Source organism: Sinocyclocheilus grahami, unplaced genomic scaffold (genome assembly GCF_001515645.1).
Source record: "Sinocyclocheilus grahami isolate Dianchi unplaced genomic scaffold, SAMN03320097.WGS_v1.1 scaffold382.1, whole genome shotgun sequence".
Taxonomy (NCBI): domain Eukaryota; kingdom Metazoa; phylum Chordata; class Actinopteri; order Cypriniformes; family Cyprinidae; genus Sinocyclocheilus; species Sinocyclocheilus grahami.
In genome coordinates, this window is record NW_015505561.1 from 1,564,673 (window position 1) to 1,579,320 (window position 14,648).

General features: G+C 35.2%; 1 protein-coding gene across 1 annotated transcript in view; it reads right to left on the reverse strand.

Moving 5' to 3' along the window:
- Positions 1-2,491: 2,491 nt before the first annotated feature.
- The window catches only part of LOC107549862 (junction plakoglobin-like), a 90,151-nt gene continuing 77,994 nt past the window's right edge, over positions 2,492-14,648 (reverse strand). The window contains exons 10-16 of the mRNA XM_016231039.1: positions 10,488-10,640; positions 10,170-10,289; positions 9,014-9,164; positions 6,432-6,553; positions 5,201-5,243; positions 3,388-3,539; positions 2,492-3,249 (exon numbers count right to left, since the gene is read on the reverse strand). Coding sequence (XP_016086525.1) covers positions 3,403-3,539; positions 5,201-5,243; positions 6,432-6,553; positions 9,014-9,164; positions 10,170-10,289; positions 10,488-10,640 — 726 coding nt within the window. The 3' untranslated portion in view covers positions 2,492-3,249; positions 3,388-3,402. The remainder of the gene's footprint in view (positions 3,250-3,387; positions 3,540-5,200; positions 5,244-6,431; positions 6,554-9,013; positions 9,165-10,169; positions 10,290-10,487; positions 10,641-14,648) is intronic.

A 14,648-nucleotide genomic window follows, 5' to 3' on the forward strand; every position in this document is an offset into this window, starting at 1 on the left:
AACTTTTTATATACAGTGCTAGTATGATTGTAAGTGCTTCACCTTGAATCAAAGGCAAGGAGCTGAGACAGTTAATATAATTCAGTTTATTTGAAAACAAACAAAAAACACTGTCAAAGTAAAATGTTCAGTAAAAATGCATATTCACTGTGATTTCCCGTTGAGATTCCGTGCATGTTTTTTTGTGTGTTTTTTTCTTGCAGGTGGGCATGTTGAAATGATTTACTCTTATGATGACAGCATCATCAGGAGTGCAATTATCACTGAATATGCAGGAAAAAAATCACAAATCTCTCCATGGCATGAACCTAACCAAATTATCCTGTTTCTCAGACTGAGCTGCCAATCAATAGGACAACTGCAACATATTTGCTTAAAAGTTAAAGGAATAGTTGACCCCAAAATAAATATTTGCTCACAAATTTACACACCCTCAGGCCATCCAAGATGTAGATGAGCTTGTTTCTTCATCAGAACAGATTTGGAGAAATTCGGCATTACATCACTTGCTCACCAATAAGTGAATGGGTGCCGTCAAAATGAGAGTCCAAACAGCTGATAAAAACATCACAATAATCCACAAGTAATCCGCATAAATACAGTCCATGTCATATCTTGTGAAGCGAAAATCTGTTTGTAAGAAACAAATCCATCAATAAGGCATTTTTAACTTTAAAAAGCTTCTGGCCAAAATCCATAATAACGCTTCCTCCAGTGACTATCCCTTGTTGTCCTCTCACATCAAAATCCCCCTAAACATTTGTTTACAACTGGTTTTGCTCGTAACCAGTGCTTGATCTGTGCATATTTCTCTCCTGATTCAGACGAGACAACTTTTTCACTGGAGAAACCAATATTATGGATCATGGATTCGTATTTTAGCTGGAAGCAGTGGACTTAAGTTAATGTCTTGATGGATTTGTTTCTTACAAACTTGCAGGATTTCACTTCACAAGACATTAATTGATTGACTGGAGTGGTGTGGATTACTAGTGTATTATTGAGATGTTTTTATCAGCTGTTTGGACTCTCATGCTGACGGCACCCATTCACACCAGAGGATCCATTGGTGAGCAAGTGATGTAGTGCTACATTTCTCAAAATCTGTTCAGATGAAGAAACAAACTCTTGCTGAGGGTGAATAAATATTCAGCCAATTTTTATTTTTGTGTGAACTAGTCCTTTAACATGACTGATACTAACACCACTGCTATAAAAGATTTGAGCATAACTGGGGCAACCGTACCAGAATAGTCTTCATGAATATAACCACTATTACTTTTGGCACATACATGTTCCTTATATACCAACAGATGGCAGGCAGATTTGTAATCATGAAGCTAAATTCTCCACTGTAGTTACAGTTAATGAATGATGCTTGACAATTACTGCAATTTCATCAATCAGCAATCACACACTCTAAAAAATGCTGGGTTAAATACAACCCAGTGCTGGGTAAAATAGGGACAAACCCAGCAATTGGGTTGTTTTGACCCAGCGGTTGGATTAAATGTTTAACCCAACCTTCTGGGTAGTAACCCAACCGCTGGGTCAAAACAACCCAATTGCTGGGTTTGTCCATATTTTACCCAGCACTGGGTTGTATTTAACCCAGCATTTTTTAGAGTGCACTTCACACCGATTGCAATGCCTTTCAAATGCAGATCCCTTGCATCATAATCAGTCATATGACCACACAATTCAGCATGTCATTTAAAACAAGATTAGCACATTTATATCTTTCTATTTACAATGATGTAAAACAATACCGTTTTTGTATAAAAAAATATTTAAAGTCTAAGGGATGTTATATAAAGAGGATATTAGAGAGTGAATACTCTGGAGTAAACAAGTAAAGGATAATGTAGTCGACCAGTCGTAATTGTACAATAATTTGACCAAACAGAATAAAGTGTTCCAGAGAGCTGTGTAATAATAATAATGGGGTTATTTTGTATTAAAAAAGTCTAGATGGAAGCTATTTAGGGGTGACTTAAAATTGCAAGGTGCAAAAGCAATCACTATAACGCTAATCATTCCTTTGTAAAACAGTACACTGTGTTCAATCTTAATGAAAAGCAATATACCATCATTCTAGAGCATAATCAAAATAACAAAACTAACTGATTATTGTGCAAAAAATAAAAATAAAAATCGAATTCAGGATAATGACATCATGCTCCTTATGAAATGTTCCCTGTTACAGTAATAGCACTGAATAGCATTTTATAGACTCATTGTATATTCGATTTCTCTAAAATATACTACAAAAGTGGCCATACATTGTACTTATTTAATTTATCAACGTTGACATGCGTGCAGATGTATGAATCCTACAATTCATTTTGGATTTACAATGTTGTTGCATGATAGCAGATCGAGTCATTCAAAAATACAGTTAATTTATAATAGAAAATAAATCGACCTATAGCCAACTGTATTTGGACACTTGTATGTGCTTGTTGAGAATTTAATTCCAAAACCACTGGCATTAATATTTTATTGGTTTATTCGGAATTTGTGTCCAAATACTTTTGTATGTTATAGCTGTGAGTAATGTTTACAGATCTGTCATCCATCAATGCCTGCTAAAATGTCTTTACATGAAATCATACGCCACAAACCTTCTCTTCCAACTGAATATCAGTTTGTCTCTTAAACACAATAAAGAAATCAAGCACAAACACAAGAAATCCTGCCCTTGGCCTGTTAGAAGAGGTTTTCAGTACCAGAACATATCAATGTCAACAAATGTCATCTTATAATAGTGAGATTATGAAAATACAAATGAGTTTCTGTTTTTAGATGTAGGTTTTGTTGTTGCTTTTGTTTATTTTCTACTCAGTAGCAATGCCTCAGAGCCACAAATACACAGAACGCAAAGGAAAACGAACCCTCGTGTGGCTGAGCCGCTAGCTAGCTATGCTACATTTCTAGGACAGAGTTGTCTGGACATCTTTGGACAAACAATATAAAGTACACAATATACATGTTATGATCACATGCTTATCGCGTCACCACACTTTTAGGCTTTGTCACTCTGTTAGTAGCACAAGATAACAAGATGAGTTAGGCAGTGCTTAGAGTTCACGTCACAAACAGACCGGTGGTGAACTAAAGCAAGTCGTGTGTTTTGTTCTTCTTTCATTCGAGCACTGCACCGTTCAAGCCCTGCTCCGTGTTTTTTTTGCAGGGAACAAACTGGTTTGTAGTCTCCATCTTCATCATCCACTTCATTTGACCTGAAGACTGAGAGGAACATCTTTGTTGGGATTTTTTAAAATTTTATTCAGGAATCACATGTTCAGAAAATAAACATCTTAAGAACGAGATAATCCACCACTAGAGACTCTGAATTGGACGTTGGGGAAGCGTGTGCAAGCTAACCTGCTGGCAGTGTTGTTAAAGAGGATTTGGGTACACCTGTCGAGGGTCATAGGTCATTTCTGGCATGTATTGCTCATGTAGCTCAGCGTCCAGCGGGAGGCCATCCATGGGTAAATCAGAGTAACCATATGGAGGGTAAACTGCATCCAGATCTTACATCGAGAGAGAGAGAGAGAGAGAGAGAGACGGAGAGAGAGAGAGAGAGAGAGAGAGAGAGAGAGAGAGAGAGAGAGAGGGAGAGAGAGAGAGAGAGAGAGAGAGAGAGAGAGAGAGAGGGAGGGACGGAGAGAGAGAGAGAGAGAGAGAGAGGAGAGAGAGAGAGACGGATAGAGAGAGAGAGAGAGACAGCGAGAGAGAGAGAGAGGGAGGGAGAGAGACGGCTAGAGAGAGAGAGAGAGACAGCTAGAGAGAGAGAGAGGGAGGGAGAGAGACGGCTAGAGAGAGAGAGAGAGAGAGGGAGAGAGAGAAGAGAGGAGAGAGAGAGAGAAAGATTAAAGTTACAGTAATTATTTGCAAACTAAATATTTCAATTGTTTTTGTCTTTGTTGTTTTCTTTAATTATTTAATAATAATTATTTGTTGCATTGTTAAAAATATATAAATAAATAAAAAGTATACAAAGATTTATGATATATTACATCACACACACACACACACACACACACACACACACACACACATAATATTTTGTATTTTTAATAATACAATATAATATTTCATTCATATTTTGCTTATATATAAAATATTACATTTATAATAGTAAATTCATTAACTATACAGTTGGTTAATGTCACCATATAATGTATACAAAGATATAGTGTATCTATAAGGTCTTACGGGTTTAGAACGACATGAGGGTGAGTAATTAATGACAGAATTTAAATTTTTGGGTGAACTATCCCTTTAATACACCAACATTCAGACAGGAGCACACACACCCCTGAGACCAGAGCAGAAACACCTGAAGAATCAGGTAAAAAAAAAAAAACATGCTCATCCTCAAACTTCACGTGTCATATTTGTAATCGTACATAGAAAATTATGTTTGTTTTGTGCAAGATAAAATATTACAGCTGCATTTATTTTCATCAGATTTTTTGTAGACAGTCCAAGATCTGCAGGGAACAATTGTGAAGTGAAAACTGTCAAGTTAGACTTTCAAAGTCAGACGAACTGTTGCTGTTTTTTATTATTTAACTTAATGTGTACTATAATTTATTATTTAATCATTCCATGAAACAGTCTGTTCATCATTCATCATAAAACAATTATTAATTGAACAGAATCATTCTCATTCTGAATTAGTTTATAGTCTTTTGCTAAAGACTAAGTTTTCCATACAGATGTATTTATTGTAGACTTTCATTGTTTTTCTTATTTTTACAAACTGTGGGCTGTTCTTCAGATATTTAATGGCTGAACTGTGTCAGTGTCAAACAGGGCGATCTGGTTTCAGTGGGTTGTTTTTTATTTCCAAATTCGACGAACGAGTGAACAGCACATCGCATACTTAATGTTCCCTCTCTGAGGAACACAGCATTCTGTCAGTTCGTGGGACGGACTGACAACAACGCAATCCAACCGCTCTTGTGCTTGATAAATGCAAATTCAATGACTGTCTCTCTTTATCTTTTCGTCTTTGACCCCTCTCTCACATGCATACGCATGCCATAACTCATTTGTCATGTGGCACTTTATTTTAATGCTCTTCGCTCTAATCCAGCGAGATGTGCCGGATAAATAGGCAATTTGTGGTGGTGTGGCATACTAAAGCAGAAGGATAGTGAGTGAATGTGCTGGGCTCTCGACTCACCATCTGGTATATATCCAGGGTCGAGTGGCATGGCGGCGTGTGCCTGAAAGAATATGAATGCAAACATTTTCATTAAAAGTTTATTTCATATAGAACAAGGATATGATACTTTTGAAATATCAGGAAATCAAATATATGTAACAAGCATCAAATCAGCATATTAGAATGATTTCTGAAGGATTACGTGACACTGAAGACTGGAGTAATGATGCTGAAAATTCAGCTTTGATCACAGGAATAAATGATCCTTTAAAACATATTCAAATAGAAAACAGCTATTTTAAATAGTAATAATATTTCACAATATTACTGATTTGAGTGCATTTTTTATCGGTGAGCAAAAATCTTGTGTCGTCGTGAGTTTGCTTTAGCGGCTTTCTTAAAAGCATTTACTCTTTAATTTACTCTTGCCATTTTAAACCTGTATGACTTTCAACTTTGAACACCAAAGGAGAAATTTAACAGAATGTCTGAGCTGCTCTGGTCCATACAATGAAAGTGAATGAGGACTGGGCCTATCAAGCTCCAAGTAAGCCAAAAAAAAGAAGCATAAAAGTGATTCATATGATTCACGCACTATATTTCAAGCCTTCTGAAGTTTTGCGTGAGAATCAGACTGAAATTTAAGTTGTTATTCACAGAAAATCTTGCCTGACTGCTGTGGTCACCATTCACTTTCATTTGGACATACTGTATATGCCTTCTTTACGTATACGTCTCCTATCTGTCTCATTTACAATTATTTAAAGTATTACACAATGGACCCAAAAAGTACTTCAAACCTTTTGGACACAAGTCACACACAAGAATGTTTAAATGTCATTGTATTAAAAAAAATATCAAACCAAGTTGCATCTGGACACATGATAACTAACATCACTTTTCTGAGCCATTTTTCCTGATCTACACACCAAAAAATATCAATGCACTAAAAATATCAATGCGCATTTGACAATCATACAACCGATAGCTGTATAAGAAACTAAATTGACACTGAAACATTGAATTATTGAAAACAAATGCACACTCTGGGTTGAATTACCAACTTGGATTGCATTACCTTTCTAGCATCTAGTCTATCGTCAGTTATGCCGTATCAATTTAATTATTTCATTATGATTGCTAAAAATTGACACGGCATACATAATTCGAAATGATCTCATTAATAATAATGTGCACTAATCTGAGAGTGTGCTAGAGTGCTGTCTGACTTCTGAATAAATATATTCACCATTTCCCAGGCTGCAGGATCATGTTTGAAGAGGGAATGAGTGAGCTCCACCGACACACGCTTCCTGTAGTCTGAACTCTTGTCCTCAGAGATGCGGAAGAGAACGGCCGCGGCATAGGTGGCTGAGGAAGAGAGAATGATTACAAGCAGATTATTTTGATATATGATATGATACATCATAATTATTTACATATTATTATGGATTAATATTATTATTATTTTTATGTAATTTACTGTATATAATGCACCAAATATATTTACTTAATAAATGTGGAAAGAAAATACATACATACATTCATACATACATTGATAATAATTCTATAAGAAAATTTAAGTCAAAAATGACAGTAAAGACTTTTACATTGTTACAAAAGATTTCTATTTGAAATAAATGCTGTTTTACAGAATTTTATTTTCATCAAAGAATTTTGAAAAAATGACATTTCATAATGTAACACACAAATTGCCTGTCCTTAAAGGGGTCCTATTATACTCTTTTACAAAGTCTTGATTTTGTTTTGGGGGGGGTGTACTGGAACAGGCTCTCAGACTAGGTTGTTCGAAAAACACATTATTTTTCACATATTTGACATTATTACAACCTATACTATTATCCAAATGTATTCCTGAAAGTGAAAATTTCAGCTTGTGAGACTAAAAGCCATTTTACACGTTACGTGAGAAACCAAGTGTTGAGCTGAGGATTCACTTGCGAACTTTTGGTCTCTCATGTGTTCGGCTCCTTTTATATATTGAAATGTGGCACCAAAGTCAACGTAACGAAATGCTGCATTTCTGACAGTGTTTGTCTACCCCAGACTGTCATTGTTGGTGGTTTATGAAAGCTGCTGGTGTGATACTGTAAACAGAAGAACTCAGGGATGCCAGTTTTCTGTATCAGCTTACATTATTTCCAAGCGCGATTTAAACCCGAATGATTGTAATCACTCTAAGTTCGTCTTCATTGGGAAAGCTAGCGTGTCTCCGACATAGTGATAACACTCACTACCTTCTCTAGTGCAGCTCAACCAGGTCTCGTCCCATTCGTCGATATTTGTGATATCACAAATCCCAGAAAATATGCGTTGTAGTCCAAACAAGTCGTTTGTTGTAGTTTTTGAAAAGTGATTTCTGTTAAATAAAATATCTCCTTTTGAAGTGGACTTTGAGCTTTGTACCTTTGCAGATCTTTTTTATGCTCAAACAGCAACATTACAGACTAACTAAAGTTGAAAAAGTGAAAAAGCATAATAGGACCCCTTTAAATGTCACACCAAATCAAGTGAAGTGTAATCAAGTGATGTGTTGTGTCACGTCAGTCAGATGGCCTTTTTATATATATATAAAAAGACTGTTATTGCTTATTGTATAGATTAGGCTATACTATTATCCAAATGTATTCCTGAAAGTGAAAATTTCAGCTTGTGAGAATAAATGTGTGCTAATATCTATTCAAGAAGAACTAGAAGCTAATCAATACAAACAAGTACCTATTTAATAGGTACTAGTATCTAATAATAAGAACTAGTATCTAATGAAAAAATAGTAGTTGTAAGTAACTACTAGCATCTATTTAATATATATGAGTATTTAATACAAGTACTAGTATTCAATGATTAAGTACTAGTATCTAATAATAGGTACTAGTACACAATGATATATATTTACTAGACTCAAATCTGAATAGTTGATATCTGAATGACAAATCCCCATAGACGTCAATGGGAAAAATTTACTAGTTACTAGTTACTGTTGAAAAATGTACTGGTATCTAATGAATAAGTACTAGTATCTATTAATATCTACTGGTATCTAATGAATACATACTAGTATCTAATAATAGCTACTAGTATTACTCCAAAAATAACTTCTAGTATCTAATAATAAGTACTAGTATCTAGCATAAGTACTGGTATCCAATAATAAAAATTTGCATCTATCAATAAGTACTTGTTCGGACTGGGGAAATAAATCGATGCATTGCGATTGAGTAATGATTCTGCATCGACTCTGAGATTGTCTGAATGTATCGGGAGTCTCTCTCGAATTGATTCTGAGTTTAGTTTTTAACAGCAGATGGCACTGCATGCTTTAGAAACAATCGTACTCTGCTTGCTTCCTGTTCCTTACACACCTAAAATAATCATTCATAAAGTTTGAAGCGAATTACAAGGGTGTTCACAGTGAACTGTGTTTACATTAATCTTGTGTCATAAAAGCATTCTAAGCTGAGGTGTAATTACATGAACTCACAAGCGCTCTTCTTCGTGAGCATTTGAGTGTGTAGTTAAAAACTAGATTAGAGTGCCATCTGCTGTTAAAAACTAAGCTCAAAATTGATTCCAGAGAGCATCGCGATGCATTCAGAATCGATCCATGAATTGCAATGCATCGATTTATCATGACAGCCCTAGTACGTCTATCTATTTAATAGGTATAAATATTTAATAAATAAGTACTAGTAAAAAAATAAGTACTAGTAACATGAAAATAGATGATAGTATGTTTTATACATTAAATGTTAAAACAGCTTGCCATAATGAGGTGTGGCATCAAACTTTGTCTCGATGCACATCACTCACCAATCCCCTCATTGGGAGAGTGCAGGAGCTCCATTAGAGGTGCAGATGCTCCTTCTGCGTCGATCATCTCAGCACACTGCTTATCCAGAGCCAGTTCACACAAAACACCGGCAGACACACGCTTTATGTTCTCCACGTAGGAGTACAGAAGCTAACAGGAAAGAGGAAGTCAAAGAATGAGAGGGGTTAAGAAGAATGCACGTTTCACTACTGCTTTATCAACACCTACATCTCATTACAAGGTTGTACTTTTCTAAACAATCTTGCAATTCTTATGTAACTGTTTCCTATTTTTAAGTTACTTTGGACAAAAGCATGCACCACAGTAATTACATAACATAATGCACAGCGTTTTGGGAAGCGACTAAAGTTAGTGACAATATTAACAGTATTTTTCAGTATTGTGGCATTTCAAACCCCCCCCCAATTCAATCAAATCAGAACAATGAGTCCCTCCACATAATCAGTGTTGTATAAAGCTAAAACAATTAGTAATCTTTTTCATTAATTGAAGTAAAGCTTAAATAAAACAAAATATAATATAATATAATATAAATATTACATCAAAAATGAGATGAAACATATAAATATATGTATATCCACATATGTGAGTGAGTGTGTGTGTATAAAAAGTAAATAGTAAATATAGCAAATAAATGTAATATTCAAAATAGATAAACGCTATAACACTGCACATAAGTCCTTGTGACATTTAGGTTTAATCTTTTTTTCGTGAAATATTTTATTATTTATCACTATGTTTCATTCTATATAAATTATATAAATTTGGCTTTATTAATTAGTATGTCTCTCTTCAAATGTAATACTATGACCCCACTCAAATTGCTTGTTGTTGTGCTAGAAAAATGTGTCTCTAAACATTAAAGTCATCATCTGATAGTTATGTATTTAGAAAATATATCCCACACTTAAGTTTTTTTTTTTTTTTTTTGCTTGTAGCATGGCTAACTACTTTTTTTAAAAAGTGTAAATGTAGCTTTGCTGACACTGGTAGCGTACTATATAAACACAGACAAACACACACATGCAAACAGTGGCCAGACGCCCCGCAGTCATCGCCCACAACACCCACACATCACAACACACACAGATGAACCGCATTCACTGCCAGGACTGCCATAAGTTGGTTCAGTACTTGCACAAACAGAGGAATGGTCTGCATGCTGGCGATCTCCCCTCGGTTGATGGGATCTCTGGCCAGTATATGCAAAGCGCCTGTACAGCCTTCCACGATCTCCTCCATTCGCACGCCATCCTGTGACAAAAAGAGAGAAAGTGTGAAGAAAACATTAACTCTAATGCTAAAGGGACCTGGTCTATGCCAAATACTGGGACCTTGATGCTAACTGGATTGTATTTTGACCTCCCTTTGAGGGCTTCGGCCTATATGTGAGGGTGAATAAAGAGGATATATGAAAAATCCATGCACAGGTATAAAAAGCTCTAAACGCACCTGATAGGTCTGCTGGGCCCCTGAGCCGTGTCTTTGAGTTTCCTGATGAGCTTTCAAGAGCAGGTTGACCAGTCGAGGGATTGTCCCAGATTCTCTCAGAGGTGCCTGATTGACCGGACACAGGGCCAAGTTACGAATCAAACCCACTGTGGCCTACAGTGCGAAAAAGTCATATAATTAACTATTGTTTACTGTTTTTCATCTAGCTGTTTGTATTTTCTTATTGCTTTTTTATGCTCACAAATGGAATAAACCTTTGCTCTGTTTCAGTTGAATATCATTAAATAATAAATAGGTTTTTGGAAGAATTTTAATGTGAAATTTTAGTTTATATTGAAATACATATAACTTAAATATCACTTTTAGCTGATGTTTTTTTTTTCTTAACATGCTTAACAGAAAATAAATCAAATCAAATTTTAAATAAAAAATATCACAGTTTAAATATACAGACAAATGAGCAAACAATAAATGAGATAAAATAGCTCATAATTTGGTTTTGAATGAATCGGATGTGAAATGCAATGAGTTCATACTGGAATACACTATTTTGATTGCAAAATTAATTTAAAAAAAATTGCTCTAAATAAAAGTTTGATCTCTTTGAGTATCATTTAAATATCAACAAAATATAAATAAAATGCCTAAGATGCTCTGGGAGAATTTGATGTGAAATTTGATGAGTTTATATTGAAATTAATTGAGATTATATAATTATTATCACATAAATATCACCTTTAGCTGATGATTTTTCTAAAAATGCTTAAAACCAAAGTAAATAAATGCATTGAAATCGCTCAGATAATTTTGAAGATTTTAATGAGAAATTTATATTGACGTGTGCTTTTGATTGTCTCTGTATTTTGGCAAAGCTGAGCACAGTTCTTGAGAAAAATCTGAGAAGCAAGGTATGAAAAGCAAGTAAATTTCTCTCCAAATTCAAACACTTGCTGTCCTATGAATCTTATTGCGGCCTATGACAAAATAATTTGAAAAAGCTCTCCTTTGTGATTTCTCTTTGTGATGGGTTTAGCTAAAGTCTCAAACACAATGAACCGTGCCCCACTTTTGTAGCGCCATACCTTTTCAAAAAGACATAATCTGAACCTAAACTCAATTGTTGTGAATTTATCATTGTGCAGCTCCATTGTAAATCCATTCCTCAAAGCTTTCATCATCTTTAACAAGTGACTCACTCTTATAAATCCCAAAGTGCTGACTGTCGACTGTCGAAACCCAGGCACCGACATCAACATGATGGCAACCGAGCGATGTTACTTGCAGCAATAATGCTTTTTTAATTAAAAATTTGAGCTGAATACAAAGTTTATGTTGAGATGCTTGATGTGAGACTGAACGCAGTCGCAAACGTTTATGGATGCATCAATGCACATGTGAATCTTTGTCGGTGAAATCACCTTATATCACTCCACGATGTAGTTCAGAGAAATGTCATGCATTGATGTGAAGTGTTTGTCATTTTACTTCTGCCTAACCATCTGTGCAACAAGAGCACTGTGTAAACGCTTAATTTCATATGGCCTCTTTCATAACGCATCATTAGTCAACAATGTTCCTCTGCTGATTAGAGAATGCCGGCTGATAGAGTAGATCTCCGCAGGGTGGGACGACAAGCCATGTCAAGTGCTGAAAACGCCTCCAAATAACCATGATGCAATGCATTCCACACATTAGGCTCTCATGTGTGTTGCATTAGTGCTCTGTTCTCTCCACCCCGCCTGGGTGCAACTAAGCCATCAGCCAAACTGGGACGGTCCAACTACAGTACTGCATGAATTCCATTTGTAAAACCGTTGAACTGTTTTCTGGTTTCTACATAAGAGCCATTATAAAATAAATAGTTCTGATATAAATTTATATCGAAAATCGGTTATAAAATGCATAACATTGGGCCGTACTATTACAATACTTAGGCTACAACTACATCACTAGGAAAAATATTCATTAATTTGGTTTTAGAAGAATTTCAAGAGAAAGTTCATGTTAAAAAGGTCATATTCATGATTTCAAGTTTTCCTTTCTCTTTGGAGTGTTACAAGCTGATTGTGCATAGATAAGATCCCTGAAGTTGCAAAGACTAAAGTCTCAAAACCAAAGAGATATACTTTATCAAAGTTAAGACTCTGCCACGCCCCCCCTAAAACGGCTCGTTCTAACACGCCCCCACATACCTACCTCACTATGTGGAAGTATTAGCATAATGCCAGAAAGAAGAAGGCGTGGTTTCAGTAACCGCAGTTAGTGTTGAAGCAGTCATGTCAAGGAGAGACGCTGTGTGTTTCAGTGCGAAAGCAAAAGCACTTTATTTGGCCTTCCGGAAGTAGACGCATTTAGGAATCTTTAAGATTCCTTACAACAGAACAGCAATGCATTTTATGGACGACCGTTTCGTGAACCTAGGAAGGAGGTAATTCTGACTTTGCTATGACAATCTGGCACTTCTGAATCAGCTACTGTTTTGTTATTAGTTTAAGTATTTGCTATTGACTGTTCAAATGCGGAGTTTCATCACTGTGTCTGTCACGCAACTCTGTTCCCCTTTCGGGCTCTGTCGTTACATTTATTTTGAAAGATGACGCTCGCAATTATGGTAAGGGGCATTACATTTCCGACGAGTGCTTGCGGTGTTCGGCCAATCACAATGCACTGGGTCAGCTGGCCAATCAGAGCAGACTGCGCTTGTCGGAAGGAGGGACTTTGAAGAAAACGAAGCGTTTGAGAGAGGCGGGGCATAGAGGACCTACAATAATGTACAGTATTTGAAAAATGATGTGTTTTTTGAACATTAAAGCATGTCAACATATTCTGTTACACCAAATACACAAAATAATGATCTTTAAAATAACATCGTATGACCCCTTTAAGATACTTGACTTTTAATTGCAGACTTTGGCTTTTTAGTAAATCTGAGCACAGTTGAGAAAAAAATATGAGAAACCATGTATAAAAAGTGCATGTAATTAACTACTGTTCATAAAATGTTTCATGAGCCTATTTGTTAATGTATTTTTTATGCATCGTTATTGCTTTATTATGCTCACTAATGGATTAATGCAATGGTTTTCAAAGTAATAAAAACAGAATAAATAAATAAATAAAAATTAAAAAAATACTCGAAATTAGTGCTGTCAAACGATTAATCGCGATTAATCGCATCCAAAATAAAAGTTTTGTTTACATAATATATGTGTATGTACTGTGTATATTGATTATGTATATATATAAATACACACACATGCATGTATATATTTCAGAAAAATATGTTATGTTTATATATTAAATATATTTAAAAATATATAAATTATATTATAATCGTGATTAATCATTTAAACAATTTTAAATACCCTCACACTGGTGCTACCATTATAGCATTCTAGAGCGCTGTGGTAGACAGAGGCATTAAACAACCACAGAAAGTGGTTGAAATTATAAAACAGACTAGTTACCTTACAGATGTAGATGTACCTCTATTTGAAAATGGATAGATTTTAATTAAATGTTTTCTTTTTCAAATGTTTTTCTCTTTTTAGGCCACTGATGAAGAACAGGTGGTGACTGGGATGAATGCTGGTCAAAGAGGAGAATGTCCTTTCCTCCAAACTGATGCAACAGTGGTTTTAAAGGAGGAGGCTGCCCTGGATAATGTAAAAGATGTCACATGCCTTTGCTGTGCTGATGGGGCTTCTTCATGACTACATCAAGTATGCTAAAGAGATCATGAAAATTGGCAGCGATGCCTGATCTGTATTCATGGACTATGAAACAAACTTTAAGTGTATAATTTGTAAAAAAAAAAAAAAATGTTAAATGCTTGTTCTGTGTTGTTGTTTAGTAGAAATGGAGTTGACACTCTTGTCATTCATCCTCACATTCTTTCACACATTCTGTTAAATGTTATAATTTCAGTGTTAATGTTGTGGTTTATTTACTGTCATGCCAGAATAGTTTGTAAAGAACTTAACTATTAACTAATTGTACAATTATTGTATAATAGTGTTTGTATAATATTTGTATACAATATATACAATTTACCAAAAAAGTCTTAAAAGTTATATTCAACAAATGTTCAATGCTTCATTTATCAACTCTGTAGCTGTTAATGCCATACTTTTCTGCATTTCTTCTTACATGCATGTTACT